This window comes from Bidens hawaiensis, unplaced genomic scaffold (genome assembly GCF_021521415.1).
Source record: "Bidens hawaiensis isolate Kalapana, Puna unplaced genomic scaffold, B.hawaiensis_p1.1 tig00000458_1, whole genome shotgun sequence".
NCBI classification, from domain to species: domain Eukaryota; kingdom Viridiplantae; phylum Streptophyta; class Magnoliopsida; order Asterales; family Asteraceae; genus Bidens; species Bidens hawaiensis.
The window spans coordinates 2315581-2338602 of record NW_027491030.1 but is presented as its reverse complement, the minus strand read 5'-3'; the positions used below and the strand labels follow the sequence as shown (position 1 = coordinate 2338602).

Below are 23022 nucleotides of genomic sequence, written 5' to 3'. Positions count from 1 at the left end.
CGGTGTTCACTTGACGGAGGTGCACCCAATGGCGATTGCTAAAGTTCGCCATTTTGAATGGGTGTGCCGTATTTTGGACATCGAGCCCCGCGTCGACCGTCTGATGACCTTCTACACCTGGAGGTGCATCCAGGGTTGGTATACCCTTGTTACTCGGATCAAGGGGTTGAAGATCTGCGCTACTGAGCGTAGCCTTCGTTCTTGGAAGCGGGAGTTTTTCTACATCTCCGCTCGCGTCGTCCCCATCGCGATGACGTTCAAGAACGGGAGGGCACTTCCTAACCTCCACGCCTCCAATTACCAGGAGACGGAATGGTTCACCAAGATCTCCCAGATTCAGACTCCGGTTTATCGCTTCGCGGAGTCTGGGATGGTGATGCTTGGGATGAGCCGCATGTGGAAGGATGCCGGGTCTGGGACGCCGCAAATACCCATCGTCCTTGAATACGGTTTGAACTATATTCCTTACGGTATGCTCCGTCTTTTGTGGTGGTTTAGGGTTTTTCTTCTAACATTGTTCTTTTTTTTTAGAGGGGAACGACTTACAGTCGCTCTTGCATCCGCGGGAGACTGGTGGTCCCGCACGGTTGGGTACTCGTGATCTCGATGAGAACGAGTTGCCCATTTTGGAGCAGACGGCGGATAGATTCGTAGAGGTCTACCCGCCGGGCCACGAAATTTGAAGCGCCACTCGGCCAGGTAAGGAGTTCTTTAATCCTCGTCCTCTCCATGCTCAAACTTCTGCTGGAATTCCTCTGATTTTGTCATCTTCTGATGAGGGATCCGCAGATGGGCCTTTCTTTGTGAGGAAGAAGAAGGCTGCTGGCGTGAAGGGCAAGGCGAAGGTTGCTTCCGTCGTCGACCTGGGGAATCAGTCTGATTCCGAGACTGAAAGTGAGGAGGCGGCGGGGAATCTTGGTGGTGGTGACGAGACCATTGTCTCAGAGGTTGAGACAACGGCTGTTACTTCCGAGCCACCAAGCGCTGCGAAGGAGACTGGCGCGAAGAGGCCAGTTTCATCGGGTCTATCTCCGCCTGTCCGGTCTTTCAGGATCAAGAAAGCCAGTAAGTATATTTTTTGTGTACATTTTCCGCATTTCCTTCCGCCTTTGTTTTTAATATCTTTTGTTTTTCTTCATGCAGGAGTGGACTTATCCGCTTTCGAGAGCGGTGCGGGAGGAAGCGGTTCAGGACCCACGACGATAGGTTTGGTCAACCTATCCGAGGCGATGACCCAGGCGGCTGCGCCTGTTTCTGGTGCTGGTTCAGTTGCTCATACTGTTGAAGCAACTGTTCCAGTTATGACGTCATCTCCGCCGGCCGTCAGTGCCATCTTTACTACATCCTTCACCGAACCGGCGGTGACTTTTTCCGCGAGCTCATCTGCGGCGGCTACCACGGTTATGAGTTCATCTCAAATGAGTTCATCTCCGATGGTCTCTACCTCAATGGCTTCTGCATTGTCACATTCGGCGTCAGCGACTGCCTCTGTTGGGGCCAGTTCTTCAGGTATGTTTAGAGCTGGGACCTCTAGACTTACCTCTGTTGATGAGGGAGTCCAACCTTTGCCTCCTTCCCATCTCCTTGACCTCTTGGATGGATATCCTTTAGGTTCAGGTGATGGGTTTAGCGGCTATCGGCCTGTTATCGACCCTACAGGTGCGTGGGGTTACTTTGGCCTGTTATTCCTCCTGATTCATTTTTTCTTAACTGTTTTTTGTTGCAGTTTCAGATTCCAATGAGGTCTATGCGCCAAGGTGGAATATCTGCCGAGGCACGACTCTCAGGACGGCTGCAGACTGCGTCGACTGGGCGCGCCATGCAGCCGCGTGTTGTCCAACAAGCTTCGAATTCTTCTCGCCCGGATGCAGCCGCGTGTCGAGTTACTTTGTCGTGAAAACGACAAGTTAAAGACTGCGCGTAGCCTGGAGGTGGCTCAGGTGCGATCGCTGCGGGAGGAGAACAAGAAGCTTGCCGCTACCGCTGCTGAAAAAGAAAAGGCCTTCAAGGACCTTGAGGCCGAGATCCAAGCCAGGCATGAGGACCGTTCCAAGGCTACTCAAGCTGTTAACGAACAGCTTAGGTTAGCCAAGGAAACTGCGCGTAATGCGACCGAAAGGGCCACCAAAGCTGAAGCCGTTGCTGAGCCTCGTGATCTCAATGAGAACGAGTTGCCCATTTTGGAGCAGACGGCGGATAGATTCGTAGAGGTATACCCGCCGGGCCACGAAATTTGAAGCGCCACTCGGCCAGGTAAGGAGTTCTTTAATCCTCGTCCTCTCCATGCTCAAACTTCTGCTGGAATTCCTCTGATTTTGTCATCTTCTGATGAGGGATCCGCAGATGGGCCTTTCTTTGTGAGGAAGAAGAAGGCTGCTGGCGTGAAGGGCAAGGCGAAGGTTGCTTCCGTCGTCGACCTGGGGAATCAGTCTGATTCCGAGACTGAAAGTGAGGAGGCGGCGGGGAATCTTGGTGGTGGTGACGAGACCATTGTCTCAGAGGTTGAGACAACGGCTGTTACTTCCGAGCCACCAAGCGCTGCGAAGGAGACTGGCGCGAAGAGGCCAGTTTCATCGGGTCTATCTCCGCCTGTCCGGTCTTTCAGGATCAAGAAAGCCAGTAAGTATATTTTTTGTGTACATTTTCCGCATTTCCTTCCGCCTTTGTTTTTAATATCTTTTGTTTTTCTTCATGCAGGAGTGGACTTATCCGCTTTCGAGAGCGGTGCGGGAGGAAGCGGTTCAGGACCCACGACGATAGGTTTGGTCAACCTATCCGAGGCGATGACCCAGGCGGCTGCGCCTGTTTCTGGTGCTGGTTCAGTTGCTCATACTGTTGAAGCAACTGTTCCAGTTATGACGTCATCTCCGCCGGCCGTCAGTGCCATCTTTACTACATCCTTCACCGAACCGGCGGTGACTTTTTCCGCGAGCTCATCTGCGGCGGCTACCACGGTTATGAGTTCATCTCAAATGAGTTCATCTCCGATGGTCTCTACCTCAATGGCTTCTGCATTGTCACATTCGGCGTCAGCGACTGCCTCTGTTGGGGCCAGTTCTTCAGGTATGTTTAGAGCTGGGACCTCTAGACTTACCTCTGTTGATGAGGGAGTCCAACCTTTGCCTCCTTCCCATCTCCTTGACCTCTTGGATGGATATCCTTTAGGTTCAGGTGATGGGTTTAGCGGCTATCGGCCTGTTATCGACCCTACAGGTGCGTGGGGTTACTTTGGCCTGTTATTCCTCCTGATTCATTTTTTCTTAACTGTTTTTTGTTGCAGTTTCAGATTCCAATGAGGTCTATGCGCCAAGGTGGAATATCTGCCGAGGCACGACTCTCAGGACGGCTGCAGACTGCGTCGACTGGGCGCGCCATGCAGCCGCGTGTTGTCCAACAAGCTTCGAATTCTTCTCGCCCGGATGCAGCCGCGTGTCGAGTTACTTTGTCGTGAAAACGACAAGTTAAAGACTGCGCGTAGCCTGGAGGTGGCTCAGGTGCGATCGCTGCGGGAGGAGAACAAGAAGCTTGCCGCTACCGCTGCTGAAAAAGAAAAGGCCTTCAAGGACCTTGAGGCCGAGATCCAAGCCAGGCATGAGGCCCGTTCCAAGGCTACTCAAGCTGTTAACGAACAGCTTAGGTTAGCCAAGGAAACTGCGCGTAATGCGACCGAAAGGGCCACCAAAGCTGAAGCCGTTGCTGAGCCTCGTGATCTCGATGAGAACGAGTTGCCCATTTTGGAGCAGACGGCGGATAGATTCGTAGAGGTATACCCGCCGGGCCACGAAATTTGAAGCGCCACTCGGCCAGGTAAGGAGTTCTTTAATCCTCGTCCTCTCCATGCTCAAACTTCTGCTGGAATTCCTCTGATTTTGTCATCTTCTGATGAGGGATCCGCAGATGGGCCTTTCTTTGTGAGGAAGAAGAAGGCTGCTGGCGTGAAGGGCAAGGCGAAGGTTGCTTCCGTCGTCGACCTGGGGAATCAGTCTGATTCCGAGACTGAAAGTGAGGAGGCGGCGGGGAATCTTGGTGGTGGTGACGAGACCATTGTCTCAGAGGTTGAGACAACGGCTGTTACTTCCGAGCCACCAAGCGCTGCGAAGGAGACTGGCGCGAAGAGGCCAGTTTCATCGGGTCTATCTCCGCCTGTCCGGTCTTTCAGGATCAAGAAAGCCAGTAAGTATATTTTTTGTGTACATTTTCCGCATTTCCTTCCGCCTTTGTTTTTAATATCTTTTGTTTTTCTTCATGCAGGAGTGGACTTATCCGCTTTCGAGAGCGGTGCGGGAGGAAGCGGTTCAGGACCCACGACGATAGGTTTGGTCAACCTATCCGAGGCGATGACCCAGGCGGCTGCGCCTGTTTCTGGTGCTGGTTCAGTTGCTCATACTGTTGAAGCAACTGTTCCAGTTATGACGTCATCTCCGCCGGCCGTCAGTGCCATCTTTACTACATCCTTCACCGAACCGGCGGTGACTTTTTCCGCGAGCTCATCTGCGGCGGCTACCACGGTTATGAGTTCATCTCAAATGAGTTCATCTCCGATGGTCTCTACCTCAATGGCTTCTGCATTGTCACATTCGGCGTCAGCGACTGCCTCTGTTGGGGCCAGTTCTTCAGGTATGTTTAGAGCTGGGACCTCTAGACTTACCTCTGTTGATGAGGGAGTCCAACCTTTGCCTCCTTCCCATCTCCTTGACCTCTTGGATGGATATCCTTTAGGTTCAGGTGATGGGTTTAGCGGCTATCGGCCTGTTATCGACCCTACAGGTGCGTGGGGTTACTTTGGCCTGTTATTCCTCCTGATTCATTTTTTCTTAACTGTTTTTTGTTGCAGTTTCAGATTCCAATGAGGTCTATGCGCCAAGGTGGAATATCTGCCGAGGCACGACTCTCAGGACGGCTGCAGACTGCGTCGACTGGGCGCGCCATGCAGCCGCGTGTTGTCCAACAAGCTTCGAATTCTTCTCGCCCGGATGCAGCCGCGTGTCGAGTTACTTTGTCGTGAAAACGACAAGTTAAAGACTGCGCGTAGCCTGGAGGTGGCTCAGGTGCGATCGCTGCGGGAGGAGAACAAGAAGCTTGCCGCTACCGCTGCTGAAAAAGAAAAGGCCTTCAAGGACCTTGAGGCCGAGATCCAAGCCAGGCATGAGGCCCGTTCCAAGGCTACTCAAGCTGTTAACGAACAGCTTAGGTTAGCCAAGGAAACTGCGCGTAATGCGACCGAAAGGGCCACCAAAGCTGAAGCCGTTGCTGAGCCTCGTGATCTCGATGAGAACGAGTTGCCCATTTTGGAGCAGACGGCGGATAGATTCGTAGAGGGTTGGTGATATTGGTTACTTACCACCCAAGAAATCTAAAATCCATTCACTTTTGTTCCCTGTGTCACAATAAAATGTCCATGGGGTTGGTGATATTGGTTACTTACCACCCAAGAAATCTGAACAAAATATCCACACAAACAACTTCCCTAGTAGTGTTTTCTTAGCTGCAAGCTGTTAGTTTTGATTCAGTTTCAAACTCTTCTAGATCACAACCTTGACAAAATTATATATATATATATATTAATATATAATCTAATGATATTTATACATTTAGAAGTTATAACATACATTGACAAAGGCCAAAACAAATACTTAGAGATACATAATAATACAATTATACCGAAACAGCAAGCTTGGACTTATTGCATCCAAAATGTGGCTGACCTCAGGCTTCAGGCCTCTGTCGGTGAAGATGTTCGAGTTCTTCAACACTAAAATAATTTATTCGTTTCAACGACATATTTCATTGGTGCTTACCAGTGATAGAACATGATTTATAGTTTTTAATGTTAGCTTAGAACAGAAGGCTGTTGTTCACTGGTTGACAATGCCTGCTGGATTAATATTATAAAACCATTGACATTCCATTTCTTTTTAATTGGTTTTACTAGTTTTATAACCATTATATATGATATAACTAATCATCACATTTATTATAGAATACTTTTGAGAAATAATTGTTGGAAAAAAAAAATAAATTTAAGATGGTTCTTGTGATAGGAAACAAGTTGACGTGTTTATTTTCTATATAATTTAAATATTTAATTACTCCTATGAAATAAAGAATGCCGACTAAATGATATGGTGAGATAATTTATATGATTATGTCATGATAGAGTTTGGATCGAATGCAAATTAAATTAATGTTAATTATGAGAATCAGATATCGTAATTATATATATATATATATATATATATATATATATATATATATATATATAACGTAGTGCAATTTTAATGTAGTGTAATTATAGCATAATGTAATTACATAAGTACACTACTTGTAATTACACTATGATGTGATTCGTACGCTTTTTAGTTTGTAAGTTAACTTTACCCTATCATGATAATGATATGGTATGAAATTAACCTGCTAGTTTTTTTTGTTTTTTTTTTGATGACGTGAATTGCTTATGTGGCTAAAACGTGTCTCTTACTACATATAAGGAGGGAAACTTGGGAAACTTAATACACATGGCCAACCTACAATTCCAATGAACACTCGATTGTAGTAACAAAAATGTTTTTACCACAAGCAGTCCATTTCACGAAAAAAGAAACTAAAGGGGTTAGCTTTCAGTTAGTGTGAGATCGCTAGAACACAATACATTCAAAGTTAGCTAGATTTCTATGTAAACATTTCGTGAGATGTGATTTATCACGGCCAATAGATGAAAGTTTGCGTTATTAAAATCCAATAAGCCTTAGTTACTTCTGTTAAATGATGGTAATATTGTTTGCGGTTTGCCAGTATCATCAATATATACAGGCCAGATATGGATTTTATGAGAACTATATGTATATATTTTATTTGTAAGAACTTATCAAAAACCTCTAATAACTATTAACTATGCATGATTAATCAATGGCTACAATAAGTCAATGGCTTTATTTTGATTATCTGAAAACTTTTTTATGTGTAGAAACTTCTGGCTATTGAAAAAAGAATCTTGATATGAACAACACATATATGTATGCCCCATTCATATGTACATGTTTCTGCTGCATTACATATACGCAGTTCACAATAGCAAAAACTAATATTCATATGTGCTTCAACTAAATTACATATATGTGTATTCTCAAGATCAGAATTCGACCAGTTATTTATTATTTACATTAACTTGTTACAATAATATTATATCGCTTTATCATTGGATGCAAATCGATCCATCATAACGACAAAATTCATGACATGCTATAACCAAAGAGAGGTGATGTGATAATAAAAAATAATTACATAATTATACAAAATGACAAGTACTAATAAAAGATTATAACATAAGCTTATAAAAAAATGGTTAAGAAGAAAAATATGAAATGTTAAACCGTAGGCTACTAGGCCAACTTGAAACAACCAAATATATGAATAACTAATCACATGTTCCATTTATTATTGTCACTTAATCTCTCTTATTATTTTTTTATATTCTTAAAAGACATATGGGTTATATTTAATTGAAGTTGTTAATTATCATGTCTGTTAAAATAAATAAGTCGATTTTTTGATTGGCGATGACTTGAAGAGTTTTGATAACAAGAATCATTCCAATATAATAAGGTTAGTCAAACATTTGTTGATATATAAAAATCGTGCATGCGAAGCTCACTTTTCTCATTTGCCTTATTCTATTGTTTTGAAAAGTTTGTGTTGTCGTAACCGCGTATACAAATTTAATTTCAAGAAAGAGATGTGATACGAAGTTAAATCCAATAGTAACATACACATATTTGGACCAACTAGCCGGGACGTACGCAACTTAAAAAGTTGAGTTACAGGCTCATAAGTGACGAAAAGATCATGACAAGCCGAATCATGTGAGATTCCAATAGTCGGATATGAATTCTATCATTTAGAGCCTCATTTGGAAGTCGAAATTATATCTTTATTTGTTTTCTTTATTTGTAAAAACATGTGAATCTCTAATTTGATTAATTTGCGCGTTTATGTAGAAAATCAATTTCATGATTAATTTGTTGCTTACTTTTAGTCCTTACACGCAATATTTAGGCTTACTCTCTAAAATTGAGTCTAATGTAGTGGTTACATTATTCAATAAGATATTATCATTGACTATTTTTTAATTACTTGCTTCCGCTCTGCGTCAAAATGTTAGAATACGTAACTCCCACCTTGTGTATCACAAAGCACCATCTGTACGTGCTTGTGTTACGCGTTTCTCTACTTAAAAATGATTTTGTCGTGTTCATTTACTCAAAACACACCAAATGCAGATCCTTGTATGATTTGTATTGCATAATGATTAAAGGTTCATGCATATACTCATTGACCAACTTTGTGGCCAACTGTTTGATGATGTTCATACTAGATTCCAATGCTATCGTCATAATATATACATAAATGGACCAAAAATCATAGCAATTAGTCATAATATAAATAAATGTCTCTATTATGTCTGGTTTTACTTGACTTAATCTTTATAAGTTTTTTGTCTTGATATAATTCATAATTTAATTCATAATGTGTTGGGTAGAGGCCATTTAAATATTAATCCAATGCATAATATATATATTGAGTCATTGGTTTCTATATAAATGCCAAACCATACATAATCTCAGTTGTTCATCATAGCATTCATCATCAACTTCTCTCTTTCTCAATTCGATCCTTAGCTTTTTATTCGCTTAAAAGCTCGTGACTTGAGTTGTAAGCAATCAAAGAAGCCGAAGATGAAGCATACGAGAGGGTTATGGTCTCCTGATGAGGACCAAAAGCTAAGAGATTATGTGATGAACTATGGTCATAGTTGTTGGAGTGCTGTCCCAATTAATGCAGGTAACTTTTATATTCAATACGCTCTTTCTTCAACCTCAAGTAACGCAAAGCATTTAACTTTTCGTTTTCTTTTAAGCATTATATGACTATCAATCCTAATGGTTTGTGCCGCACGTATAGGTTTGGAACGCAATGGAAAAAGTTGCAGGTTAAGATGGATTAATTATCTTCGACCGGGATTAAAGAAAGGAGCATTTTCTATGCAAGAAGAAGAAACTATTCTAACCCTTCATGGCCTTTTAGGCAACAAGTAAGCATAATCCACTTTATTTTGATAAGTTATTTTTGATGGCACAAATTATTAATTTTGGTTAATTATTTGATTAGATGGTCTTTAATAGCCCAACATTTACATGGCCGGACCGATAATGAGATAAAGAATCGCTGGCATTCTTATCTGAAAAAGCGAGTGGCGAAACCAGAACATCTTGATAGTCAGATTAAACAAAAATATACAAACTACTCAAACACGGGACATACAGGGTCCTCAACATCACCATCATCATCATCATTATCATCATGCATGACCTCAGTTACACCAAACCCGAGTTTGGAATCAACGGATATCGCAAAAGTTAACAAATTGCCAAAGATTTTATTTGCAGATTGGCTTAGCCTAGAAGAGTTCAACGGACATGAGAGTTCAATATGCACGGACGGGATTAGCAATGGGTCAAATTACCAAGAAGCCCTTGCGAACGATTTGGTATTAAATGATCGAGGATCCACATATAGCAGTGAGACAGTTAATTGTCTAAACAAATATTCAAATGAAGATATGGTTCAAATTTTCAACTTTAATGGTGGAGATTTCAATATTGAAGACTTGTTAAGTGTGTAAAGAAAAAGGATTATTAAACAAGGAAGTGTAACAACTAATTTGTAAAGTGAATGTCATTAATGTTATATCATAACTAGAAAAATATTACTCATGTATATATTTTTCCATATAATTGTTTTGTATGTAAACAAATCCTTGTAGTTTTATCTCTAGGAAAACAGTGGGTTTTCCAACTATATAAATAAAGATGTCTTTTTCATTTGTGGAAACAAACTAAAGTATTAAATACAGAGTTGATTCAACCAAGGTTTACTCACTTCATTTTGACTGGCTTGATCAGTTTGAATCGAACCGTCGCTTTTCCTATGTTTGTGTTAGAGTGCACAAACCAGGTATTTTCAGGAACCGGAACCGGGTAGGAATCGTTTCCGGGTTTGGTCAACAAAAGTCAAAACTGGGTCAGGTATGAACCAGTTCCGGGTTTTTCCGGTTCCGGGTACGGCTCAGGGGATAAATTCTATACCAGGTCCTATCCACGGGTCGGGTACGGGTAGGAACCTGTTCTGGTTGAGTACACCGGGTCAGGTCCAAAACCAGGTATTTTGTGCACCTCTGGTTTGTGTTTTAAGGGCTGGTCTCACACTTGATTACAAATTTCTGTATAGTGGGCTTATTATCCTAAGGCCTTACCAATGAGTTTTAGTTGGGCCAGTTGACCCTTCCTAACAAGTCAACATAATAAGCATTCACCAATGACTAAACCAAGATCTTTCTATGAACACAAATCCAAAATTTGATGGAACAAACATAAACATATCATTCAAACTTGTTTCTTACAAATGATGCATATACACATAATATATATATAAGTACTATGCACACCAAATAATGAAGCATTAAACAAATATTTCAAAATACAAGTAAACACACATCTAACAAATCCCAAAAGGCGGAATTTACACATGCAGCATAGTGGAATGGAATAATGATTACACATTTAGCTTGAAAACCATCCTTTCTTTGGGGTGGTTCCGGTAGCCCGATACTTAGCCGACAGCTCTTCCGCTTTCAAGATTTCCTCCCCACGTTTGGCTTCCGTTATCGCCCTCTTTTCTTCTGCGGTTTTGTGGAGTAGAGCTATTTTGTTCTTCATTTTCTCAATGTATTTCGCCTTTTTCTTCTCCAAATCTTCCTGCTCATTATCATTTCACATTTAAAATGATTTTTTTTCAACATATATGGCAATTTATTTCATGGTATATGTCACTAAACTATCATATTATAAGTCTACCAATAGAAAACTAGTTTGGTTACCCAAATGATACTGATTTTAATCGAGAAGCTTGCAGACTCATATTTGGACGAGCTGAACAGAGGCAAACCGGTTAAAATTGGGTCGACTTTAAATAGAGTTTAAATTATGCTACATTTCGAGTTATGGGACAAGGGTTGTTCAAAAAGCTTGTGGCTTGTGGTTCGTTTTAAGTTCGCTTGAAATCGGCTCGGTTTGTAAACAAGTCGAGCTCAAGCCAAGATAAGCTTGGCTCATTTCTTCATTGGCTCACTTCTTAGGCTCATTTAGCAGGCCCGTTGGCTCGCTTGTCAGGTAACGTATACAAAAGCCTAATAAATATAAATTATAATATTTGTAGTTTATTAGTTATGCATTATGTGTATTATATTTTTTTATATAAATCAATGTGTAAAAATATTTAAAAAATTGAATTAAGCGTGCTCGCTCAGCGAGCCATGAGCCGGCTCGAGCTCAACATTTTAGCTTGCTAAGATAAACGAGTCGAGCTGGTTTGGCTCAAATTTTAAACGAGCCCAGCCTGACTCGGATTGTTTATAGCCTAATACGTGACCCGCGAGTAATGAACTAAAATGACTCGACAAACCAGATTATGTGGCAAAAGTTTCTCCGACACATTATGCAGCCACTTTCGGTTTTCCTAAAATGTTTATATGCACAATATAACTAGGAGCATGATGCAATACTTCAATCATTCAACAATATATCAATTTTCCTCTTAAGATTATTCTCGTTTTATCTTTTGCTTCCGCTCTACGTCAGCAAATTACCAACAAAGTGATAGTTTGTTAAAGCAACCCATGTTCTACCTCTATTTGAATATTATCAGTAATCTGTAATCTAACCATTAATAGAAAAAAAAACGTACCTCGATCTTCTTGAGTTCAGCCTCTAAGTCTGCTTTCTTGCTGTTCTCCCATGCTCCAATGGAAGACAACTTCTGCTGAGCTCTATTCATCACAAATTCAATTAAAAAAAAATTAATTTATTTCACCAAACATATTAAATATATTTGCTTTATAATAAAATGTGTGTTTACTTGTTCTCTGCTTTGGATTTCTCACTTTCTTCCCATGCTTTAATCAAAGCATCTTTCTTCTCTGTTGCAACTCTAGCAAGAACAGCATCTGGAAAAAAAAAATAAATAAATAAAATAAGAAAATAAAAAAAATCAATGAATTAATCTTTTTTATTTATTATTATTAATTTTTAATCAAAATTAAAGCTTTTATTACCTCTATTAACAGAACCCTCTTGAGACTTCTCTTCAGGCTTCTTCTCTTCACAAGGCTCAGTTGGTTCTGACATCAAAACAAACACTTAGACTGCAATATTCTTAATGAACAAAATTAATCCAAATTCCCTAATTAATTCTACAAAATCAACAAATATTCATTAAACAATCCCTACATAAACAGAGAATTAGGGGTGCGCATGAAATCGAAACTACCTATAAAAAAACAATGGTTTGGTTTTATGTTGCATGTAACAAAAACTGAAAAAACGAAACCAAACTGAATTTCTAAAACTTACCTTTACCTTTTGTTTTAAGTAATTTATAAGAATTCAATAAATAAATATGTAACTCAAATATTTCTTTCCTTGATGTATAATAAAAATAATTATTAACTAACAAAATAATCTAGACCCAAATTCATTATTTTAAGCTTACTTCCGGCGCAAAATTTCAAGCTCAACCAGCAAATATTTCAATAGATAATAGATATGTAAATCAAATATTTTTTTCCCTGATTTATAACAAAATTAATTATTAATTAACAAAATAATTATTAATTAATTAAGTGCAAACTCTTTTTCTGGCCCAAAATTTCAAGCTCAACTGACAAACCACCAAATAAATAATAATAATAATAATAATAATAATAATAATTAAAAAAACCACACACGATTTCAAAAATCCAAAAACCAAAAGTTTTTGTTTTTGGTTTGTTTTAAGCCCAAACCGAACCATACACATCTAACAAATAACCGAATTAACCGAAACATGATAAATTTTGACAAAGCAAGCATCTTTAATTATGGTTAGGGTTTAAAAATTACTTTCGACAACAGCAAGTACTTTGGATTCATCAGCAGGTGGTTCTTCAGCGACAACCGGGACGATGGGTTTGTCTTCCGGTGCGGGTGGTGGTGGTGGGTCCGATGGGGCTTCGGGTTCAAGTACTTCTTCAAGTTTCTTGGTTTCTTCTTCAGCTGCTGTTGCCATGGTGAAAATTGGAGAATTGAAATGATTGGAAATGAATAAAGATATTATTATTATGTGGGTGTGGTGGGTATGTGTCGTACTGCAGAGGACAAGCTGGAGTTATGGATTGCCTGATTTTATTTATTTAAATTGATTTAATTTGTGAACTGTTATACGAACCCCCATCTATATTATACTTGTACACTATACCTTGTTGAGTGTTGGTTTAATTAATCAAGAATAAGGACGTATTTTATGTTCATGTTCGTTTGTTGAAGAAATAAATGTGTATATGAACAGTTCATAAACATAAATGAAATCGGCGGAACCTAAAGATTGGCATCGATGTGTTTATCAATGTAAATAAAGAGAAACAAAATGAGAACAATGAAAAAACAATGAGAGAATATTGTTTCGTGTTTTATGTTTAGGGTAACAAATTAAAGAATATAAAATGTTTAGATAATATAAATAAATGTACAAGAAACTTTCATGAACAACATATACAAAAGAACATTTATGAATAAGTTGGCCATAAGGCTATGCGTAGTGGAGGGGCTACAAATTGGGGCGTTTTGCGCCGTGTGGCGCCCAGTCAGCAAGGGTTGAAAATTTGTTTTTGGGGTGTAATGGTGTAGGGGCTACAATAGTAATATATATATATATATATCTTACACACACATATAATATATATATATATATGCAAACAACATAGACATGAGGGCGAGAAGAACTCCCCGCCCTCGCCCCTTTTCGCCCATTTATCGCCCGGGGGGCGGTGTTCGAGCCCCTTCTCGCCCAAACTCGAGCCCCACTGCACTCGGTCTAAGGGGTGGCAGGGTAGTCGACGCTCACAGGCCCGACACCCTGCTAGGCCCAATTTTAATTTTTTTAAATCATATTTATTTTGATGAACACGCCCTGCTTGAGGTGCGCGCATATTATGTATATATGTGTAAACCCTCGGGTGGGTAAAAGTGAAATTGCACTAATTTTGACATTATTTTACTAATCTCGTGAAAATAACGTTAAAAGTGGCGGAAGGTTAATCAGGCATCATGTGGTGGCGTTGATAGCCGAAAGACGAGGGTACATGCACCAATCAGCCGGTATCCCGATGATTGAGTGCTATGTGCTTTATGTCCAAGGCTTGATGCAAAACTACTATCGAGCCGGGGGTCTCACCGGAAGCAGCCTCTCTATCCCTATGGGGTAGAGGTAAGGCTGTCTACATCTTACCCTCCTCAGACCCTACCATAGCTTTGCTATTGGTGGGATATACTGAGTACGATGATGATGATGATGATTTATTTTGACGAACAAAAATATGTATATTCAATGTTTCAACATAGTTACATAACTACTAGCTTGGTCTAGTGACAAGAGGTATGAAATCTAACAAAAGGTTGTGGGTTTTAGTCTTATTTGAGATATTTTTATGTTTATATTTATACAAAAGTTTTTTACACAACTCAAATCATAACTAAGTAAGCTCATTTAAAATTAAATTGTTTAAACCCAACAAAATGTTCATTTTAGTTAAGGGCCAAAAAAAATTTCGTCTTCTCGGAGTCGGCCCTGTGAATGAATGTTCATGAACACAGTTGAACAAACGAGTGCTCTGTTCATATTCGTTTGTTTAACAAATGAACGAAATTTCTTGTTCATGTCTGCTCGTTTATTAAACGAACGAATACAAACAACCCCCCCTCTAACGATTCACAAACTGTCCACATAACGTTTGGTTTGTTTACAAGCCTAATCAAGAATTTCGTATTCTAAAAGAACGGAATAAAGTCTGAGGAGAGAAGAAAGTTATTTGATTTGGTGTTCTAGAGTTTGAAAGAAACAAAATGAAATTAAAATTTTATGTGTTCTTAAGTTGAAAGAGAAGAGAAAAGAAAGTGTTTACTTAGTATTTTTAATAATTGGTTAAAGGTAGTCTGGGTTTTTTTATAACAATTTCCCTTTCAATCCGTATCGATTCATGTACACCCTAAAATTAGTGAAGAAATGGGAAACTTTTTATTTAGGTTACAAACTTACAATAAAAGAAAAGTTCACATTTACTCAAACAACAATTCAGGAGGTAAACTATAAAAAGAAAGAATGATAATGTTGGGCATCAATACTAACAGAAAAATTGATCATTTATAGAATAGACGCTCAGTACGGTTATACTTGTTAAGGTAAGTTTGGCCCGTTTGGGGATGACTCCCTTTTGAAAATATGAACTACATTTCTAATTGATAGAGGTGCACAAATCGGGTTTTTCTAATTGTCGGGTTCGGGTATGAAACCGGTTTCGGGTATCGGGTATTGAGAGAAATCGGGTAGGGTATTGACGAGAAAAACACAATCATATGTACCCAGGTAGGGTATTATCGGGTTCGGGTATTGGAACCGGGTACGACCGGGTATTATTACCCGGTTTTGAATTTGTAAATTATTTATTCATTTTTAAATTTGCTTTGTAATTTATAAATTAAACTATATTACAAAAACCATAAATTCACTTAAAATATAAATTATTTACTTAATAATATGCATTTTATAAAAACTTAAACATAAAAGTTGTGAAGTAAACATAAAAATATACTATAAAAACTCTGTATTATTTCGAGTATTAGAAAACTATTATCGGGTATCGGGTATAACCAGGTATGGGTATAGGGTATGACCGGTTTCGGGTATTTACAGGTATAGATCAGGTTCGGTTCCGGTACAGGTATTGAGCTCAAAAGACATACCCTATCCATACCCTACGGGTAGGGTCGGTTCCGGTTTCGGGTATAGAATACCCGGGTATAAAAAAAACCGGGTGCGGGTATTTTTTCGGGTCCGGTTCCGGGTACGGGTTTTTTGTGCACCTCTATTGGTAAGTGCTACAAGATCTCGTGCATTGGAACCCATGGTTATGAACCCGAATCGATTAGTATGGAACATTTTTTTTTTCCAAGTGAAATCCCCTAGTATATGAAAGAGTGAAAAAATGATTTCGTTGTTTTGGAAGAAGAAGCCTTCGTATCTTAATGCACATATTTAATTTATTCGGAGCACTTTTAGTAAAGATACATATATAAAATACACCCAAGATCAATATAAAAAAAACTATAATTAGATAAGAGACTACCTCAACTACAAAGGAATTTTTATATCTAATAAATTAGTTTTAAAGAAAAATGTTGCAAGACTGCAAAGAGTGTATAATGATATAGAAGATGATGACCTTTATAGGTGGTGTAACGTATATATTCAGCTCTATAAGTTCTTGCTAGCATCACGTGAATGTTGTTTAAATTTTGTTCGAGCTTGCTAGAGATGCCAATCTTGGCTTGTTGACGTGTAACGAGTCTAAATACTTACTCGCCTACGAGATCATATCTTGATATTCATATTTGAGTGTCATAACTCGTAACTTTTATTCAGCTCGAACAAAATGCAGGCCAACTACTGAATGATTAACATAAGAAATCATTTTTATCCTGATAAATTGATCTTTATGAATTATGTTAGTGTGTTAAAATATGGCTACATGGGTGACTACATATTGTTTGTACAACGTAGTACGTCAAGTTTGTTTGGCATAACTTAAGGTCAGTTGAAGTTATATGTATGATTTGATTTATTGCTAGGACTTAAAAACTGAAACACCACATTTTCAATACTTGAGTCTTAACAGTTAATACTATTAACTTGTAGGTTGTGTAAGCTTTAAGCTGGAAACAACAATTACTACTTATACAAACAAAAATGTTTAAGCTGATTTCTAAGTTTCTAACTCATCATCAAATATTCAAATTGATGTCAAATTAGCAGCTACTCTTAGCAAACTCCTTTACTTTGCATGATGATAACAAAACTTAAGCACTTGAACACTTATAAATCCACCTTTGAAATCCTTGTCTCTGTGTAACAGTATAAGGATGTTTTCGTTTCGTTTGATGATACAATGATCACAAGTAGTTGTGATGAATATGAATTATGATATGAGGTCTGATAGCAATTAATAACAAAACAACCTACTAGCTAGCCAATGTAATTTGACACATTTTACATTTGCCATCAACATTTGCACTTAAATTAAAGTGCTCAAAGCCTCGAACCATGCATAGAAGTTTCATGAAAACAGTCTTGGTTCTTTGATACCGAATACACGTTATTCACTCAAATGGCTAAAGAATAATATGGTGTTTATCAAATAACCCGAATTGAAAGCGCTCGGAAAGCTTAAAACTTAACTATTTAATCATCAACAACCAAGGAATTAAATTACCATCTATCCCCATTTAATTAAACAAGAAACATAAACTATATTACATATATCCCAATTATGATTATTGCCACATTTAACTATCTATTACATAAGACAACATTGTTTTCATCGATTCAAACAATGTATTCACAGCTAATGATGATTTAACTTTTAGTTGTACGGATTTCACGATAGTTTATGATTTTTCAAAAAAATTCATGAACCTTTGATTACATGTTATAGGACTAAATATGTCGATTTAGATTTCTATGTACAAGTATTTGCAAGTACAAAATACAATGGTCTTTGGGATTGGATAAGGCGGCCTTTTCATGGGGTGGGGGTTCAAATTTTGTGGTTGACATTAAAGAAGTAATTTTGGAGTAAATTAGAGAGTGTGTAAGTTGTCGTTTAATCAAAAAAATTCATTATCACCAACGAAACCAGTTGATAACTAGTTATGGCTTCTTTCCGCAAAATTGTTCAAAAACTAGAATCACACACGGGATCATATACAGAAACATTCAACGGATTTACTCACATCGAATTTTTAAAAATTTAGAAATTTGTTTCGATTGTATCAAGAAACCCGAAACTCGATTTCATAACCCCCCATCCCCCAACCCACTTCAGACAAGACTATTCATTTAAACATCATATATTTTGTAACTTTCCATATAAGAAAATCTGAGTTTACTTATAACTTATGTTTTTAATGACTTCAAAAAATTATTTAAAAGAATCCACAAAGATCCATAAAATAGGGGGGGGGGGGGGGGGGGGGGGTCAACTTGAATGAGAGAGAACCATTTCAAAATATAAAACCACAAATGTAGAATATAAAACATTTTTGCAACTTATTAAATTTCTTATAATATTAATATGTCCAAAAAATTTATATTTGTTAAAAATGTCCTAGAAATAACTGTCAACAACTCATCCAGTGACGTTTGCAAACCAACACACAGAGGTGCAGATTCGACAAAGATTCCATGGGTTTAATATTTTAAACCAGCCTCCAACAAATACATAATTCGAAATTTCACCCTTTATCTTTCTCTTGTTTTAGATTGTGCACAAAGTTATCATTTCAACTTACGAGAGTTTGTTCTTGTTCTTTCGTTTAGACGCCTACAATAGTAGAGTATGTCTTGCTTATGTTAGAGCGACACCTCTCCTTGTGTCTACACTCTACATATGTGAAGTCCTTTTAACTTACTACATCAATGAGAGTATACGACTCATACTCGAAATATTACTCATTAGTTTATTAAGCTAATGTCCAAATTGGTGATCGGTAACTTGGTTTTACCTCATTAAACATTTAATTAGATTTATGTCTAAGTAAAGGTTGGGTTTTCATTACAATAAACTTTGCTCATATCTCTTATAGTTTCAGAAATCATGTATTTAAGAAGACATTTAGTAAACAGATCAGCTAAGTTACTACAAAAGAGAACATAAACTACATTAATAATTCTATTAAAAAATCAAGTGTTTCACATAAGCATAACTAAGACTAATATGTCTACCAAATGTAAAAGACTAACCACTTGTGGATTTGTTGTCACTTCCACTAGTGACAAAGAAATGGCCTATAATATCTTTCTTGTACTTTTTAGGAATAATTGTCCTTAAACTTTTGAGGTTTTATTGTGTTTGAAATCATAGAAGATTTAATCTAGCATGTACTCATTAACTCCTAACTCAAGTCGTCGTTTATTCAAAATTTTCATTTGGTCTTAGATAAACTCCGTTATACCAAAAGACGTTGTTGACACTAATATCACCAACAAAGAACTACATACAATTGAGTTTGTTTTATCTTTTATTCCTTTTACTAAAAGATTATTGGTGGAGATAATATTTATTTACTATAATGGTGGTGTTTAAAAATATTTACCAAAGTTGGTTTAACTTATTTAGTTTATGTTTCCATCACAGTATACTTTACTTATCATGTTATTCAACCTATCCAATATCCATTATACTTTTTTACTCTTCATTCAACGAAGTGCCTTTTTTATATATATTTGCCCAACCTATCATACTTTTTTTTTAATTATTTTTCTTTTTTCAGTCTAACCTGTGTCAAATAATAGTTAAAAGAATCATGCCAAATTATTTTAAAACATTGAAATAAGAATTATAAAAACCCTAAGTCAATATTAAAATATACTCCGCTAACGGTCAACACAAAAAATAGTTTCTTTTTTTATGTTGTTTACTTTATTTTTTAAATATATCTGACCTGATTTTTTTAGTTGCATTTGACAATAGGTGATCGACAAAAGATATAAAAAACTTAAAAAAAGAATATATAATAGAGTGGTTACATTATTTATAAACAAAAATATATATAAGGGCGGACGGGGCACCGCGTGAGGAGGAAGCCATCACGCGTGGTGGCTCTTAGCACACCGCCGCCGCTCCTTTGTCACGCTTGAGGAGGGTGGGTTGCATGATGGCCATCACGCTTGAGGAGGGGTGGTTTCCAAAAAATTGTACTGTTGGGGGAAGTGGCCGTTGGGAGGGGGGGGGGATTAAATAAAAAAAACCAATATAAAACCAAAACCAAACCAAAACATAAACCAAATCCAACTCAAAAACACTCTCAAACTTCCCCTTCATTCACAACAAAAAAATATGGCATTTCCGAAACACTCGCTTCCCTTAGACACCGATAGCTCTTCGTCTTCGGACGATGACATTCTCGAATGGTTCCCGTTGCTATATAACGAACTTGAAGGCCCGAGCCATCCAAAGAAAAAAGTGGTGGAGCGTGATCGTATACATGCCCACGACGTGCTAATGAACGACTATTTTGTGGAGGAGCCGAAATACAATGACGAGACGTTTAGGGAACGCTTTCGTTTGCCGAAATCTTTATTTTTAAATATTGTAGTCGACGTCGAAGCAAACGAAGAATGGTTTCAAGAATCTTACGACGCAAGGGGCAAACGAAGTTTTACGGCGCTTCAAAAATGCACATCCGCTATTCGTCAACTAGCGACAGGTAACCTACCCGACCAATTCGATGAATACTTACAAATGTCTGAGAGAACTTCACGTGAATGTCTACAATTCTTTTGTAACGCGATTATAAAATTGTATGCCAAAGAGTTTCTACGAAAACCAACAAGACACGACATTACACGTCTTTATGCCGCGCACGAGGCTAGATGGCATTTTCCAGGGATGCTCGGTAGCATCGATTGTACACATATCGAATGGAGGAATTGTCCACGGGAGTTGCGAGGGGCGTATGTTAGGGGTGATATCAAACGACCGACCATCTCACTAGAAGCGGTTGCGCCAAATGATTTATGTAACACCGAGTCTTTTACCCTCTTTAATTTAAGCTTAAAAGTACTAACTTAGGAAGTACAGGGACCAAAAGTGCAAATTCTAAAAATTTGTTCCCATCGCGATACTCGACGGGGTAACAATCAACCCATCGTGTAGCGCGATGGGTTTGGTGAGTCACCGGACACGTGTTGAAACCGTGTCAACACGTGGCGCAATATGACATGCCACGTGTCATCACCGCATAAGGCGGTGTAAAATGGCGGCGTCGCGATACGCGACGGGCCACAAGGAATCTATCGTGTATCGCGATAGGGTCCAAAAACGGATATAAAAGGGGAGGACGGGTATGAACCCAATTCATCCCAAACTCACCTTCATTTTCACATAGTTAACCTAGGGAGGCAGTTAATAAAAAAAGAGAAAAAACTTTTATTGTGTCACTTAAGTTATATAGGAATTCCTGAGCCCAAGAGTTAAGAATAACACGTTCTTTATTACCCAAAATAGAATAACCACTTATAATAATGAAACAGATTATATTTGTCGAGAAGTGCAAAATCGTATGAATACGACCCTCGTTGTGTATCTTGATTAATTGGATTGTTTCTTTGTGAATTCCTATACGAAGGTTTTGTAGATGTGTCTCCGAGTATTCCTTGATCATTTCTTTTAAGAAGAAGAGTTCCTCTAATTCTATGAATTTTTCTAAAATACTCTTTTCTTCAATATCATTCAAAAAAGTTTCGGATTGCCTAGGATTCCACCAATAAGTAACCCACGATTCCAGACTTATTTGAATAAGAGAGAAATCCACCAGGGCAAAAATACTATAGATGCAAGATATAAAAGAGGAGTGAATGCTTTCTTTTTTGCCATTTTTTCATCTGTGAATTGTTAATGAACCCATCTCATTCGTCGACTCTATTTAATCTAATATTTCTCTCACGCATCAGTTCTATTACAAGTTATCGAACCTATGAATCTATTCACTATTTTTTATTTGTGATTTCATGGTTAGGCCTTGAATCTAGAAAAAAAGACAGAAATAGACAAAAAATTCGAATGAATAAATAATAAAGAATAAAAAAATATTGTTTCCCGATAGTAAAATTCGAAGCACATATCTCCTTTCGATGAATGCTCCGAAAATTCAATCTAAAATTCAATTTCAATATTCAATAATGAATATAAATATTTTTAAGATTTTGATACGAAAGAACTCCTTTTCTATCATTATATAAAAATAGCTAAGATTTTTAAAAAATTTAACTGACTATGAGTAGTCAGGGATAGAATAATTGAGGGAATTTTCTGAAGAATCTTGTGAAATGAAAAAGGGTGGCAAAAAACGACAGAAAGAAATTGGCTAGTTATCATTATAAGAGATCCAATTTTTTGGTCATTAAGGAGCACAAAAAGAAGCGTCGAAAAAATGACAAGATATTATCTATCTGAATATAAAGTCTCAATTCCAACAAGTAAAAAGCAAGTCAAAAGGGGGGATATTTCCTTATTTCGAAATGGTTGATTATGAGATATTTCGATTTTTTATTTAATTGAGTTGTGTATATTTCGATACATATAAAAGATACCCCAAATCATTTTTCTTATACTTGTTCCATATAGTCTGCTTTAACTCGAATGAATATTCTGAAGAAACATCAATTAGTGGTAGTGACAATTCCAGTCACAATTACATTTCTAGTTCCATTTGTGGTGAAAGTGGAAATAGTAGTAAAAACGCGGATGCCAGAACGAGTGATCAAATTATACGAGAAAGTTATACTGATCTGGAAAGTTCTACTGATCTGGATGTAACTCAAAAATACAAGCATTTGTGGGTTCAATGCGAAAATTGTTATGGATTAAATTATAAGAAATTTTTTAAATCAAAAATGAATCTTTGTGAACAATGTGGATATCATTTGAAAATGAGTAGTTCAGATAGAATCGAACTTTTGATCGATCCGGGTACTTGGGAGCCTATGGATGAAGACATGGTCTCTCTGGATCCCATTGAATTTCATTCGGAGGAGGAGCCTTATAAAAATCGGATCGACTCTTATCAAAGAAAGACAGGATTAACCGAGGCTTTTCAAACAGGCATAGGGCAACTAGACGGTATTAACGTAGCAATTGCGGTTATGGATTTTCAGTTTATGGGGGTTTAGTATGGGATCCGTAGTTGGGGAGAAAATTACCCATTTGATTGAATACGCTACTAAAGAATTTCTACCTCTTATTATAGTGTGTGCTTCTGGAGGGGCACACATGCAAGAAGGAAGTTTGAGCTTGATGCAAATGGCTAAAATCTCTTCTGC

The 23022-nt window shown here is 38.0% G+C and overlaps 2 protein-coding genes across 2 annotated transcripts; one reads left to right on the top strand and one right to left on the bottom strand.

The window, feature by feature from the left end:
* Nucleotides 1-8208: 8208 nt before the first annotated feature.
* On the top strand, nt 8209-9679 carry LOC143626574 (uncharacterized). The gene is made up of 3 exons (XM_077096627.1): nt 8209-8838; nt 8959-9088; nt 9166-9679. Exons 1-3 carry the CDS (start codon nt 8733-8735, stop codon nt 9677-9679), a joined length of 750 nt encoding a protein of 249 aa, XP_076952742.1. The 5' UTR covers nt 8209-8732.
* A 732-nt stretch (nt 9680-10411) lies between these two features.
* LOC143628095 (remorin-like) lies at nt 10412-13248 on the bottom strand. Its single transcript, XM_077097767.1, has 5 exons — nt 12993-13248; nt 12167-12232; nt 11971-12058; nt 11800-11881; nt 10412-10811 (listed from the first exon to the last, which is right to left on the bottom strand). The coding sequence occupies exons 1-5, from the start codon at nt 13156-13158 to the stop codon at nt 10617-10619; spliced, it is 597 nt and encodes a 198-aa protein (XP_076953882.1). The 5' UTR covers nt 13159-13248; the 3' UTR covers nt 10412-10616.
* Between the last annotated feature and the right edge of the window lie 9774 nt (nt 13249-23022).

What these genes read in the sequence shown, in the direction of transcription:
- LOC143626574 (XM_077096627.1), top strand. Translation starts at nt 8,733, where the DNA reads ATGAAGCATACGAGAGGGTTATGGTCTCCTGATGAGGACCAAAAGCTA. An exon ending in TGCTGTCCCAATTAATGCAG is followed by an intron (nt 8,839 to 8,958) that starts GTAACTTTTATA and finishes CCGCACGTATAG; the next exon opens with GTTTGGAACGCAATGGAAAA. An exon ending in CATGGCCTTTTAGGCAACAA is followed by an intron (nt 9,089 to 9,165) that starts GTAAGCATAATC and finishes TTATTTGATTAG; the next exon opens with ATGGTCTTTAATAGCCCAAC.
- LOC143628095 (XM_077097767.1), bottom strand. Translation starts at nt 13,158, where the DNA reads ATGGCAACAGCAGCTGAAGAAGAAACCAAGAAACTTGAAGAAGTACTT. An exon ending in AGTACTTGCTGTTGTCGAAA is followed by an intron (nt 12,233 to 12,992) that starts GTAATTTTTAAA and finishes TTTTGATGTCAG; the next exon opens with AACCAACTGAGCCTTGTGAA. An exon ending in AAATCCAAAGCAGAGAACAA is followed by an intron (nt 11,882 to 11,970) that starts GTAAACACACAT and finishes TGTGATGAATAG; the next exon opens with AGCTCAGCAGAAGTTGTCTT.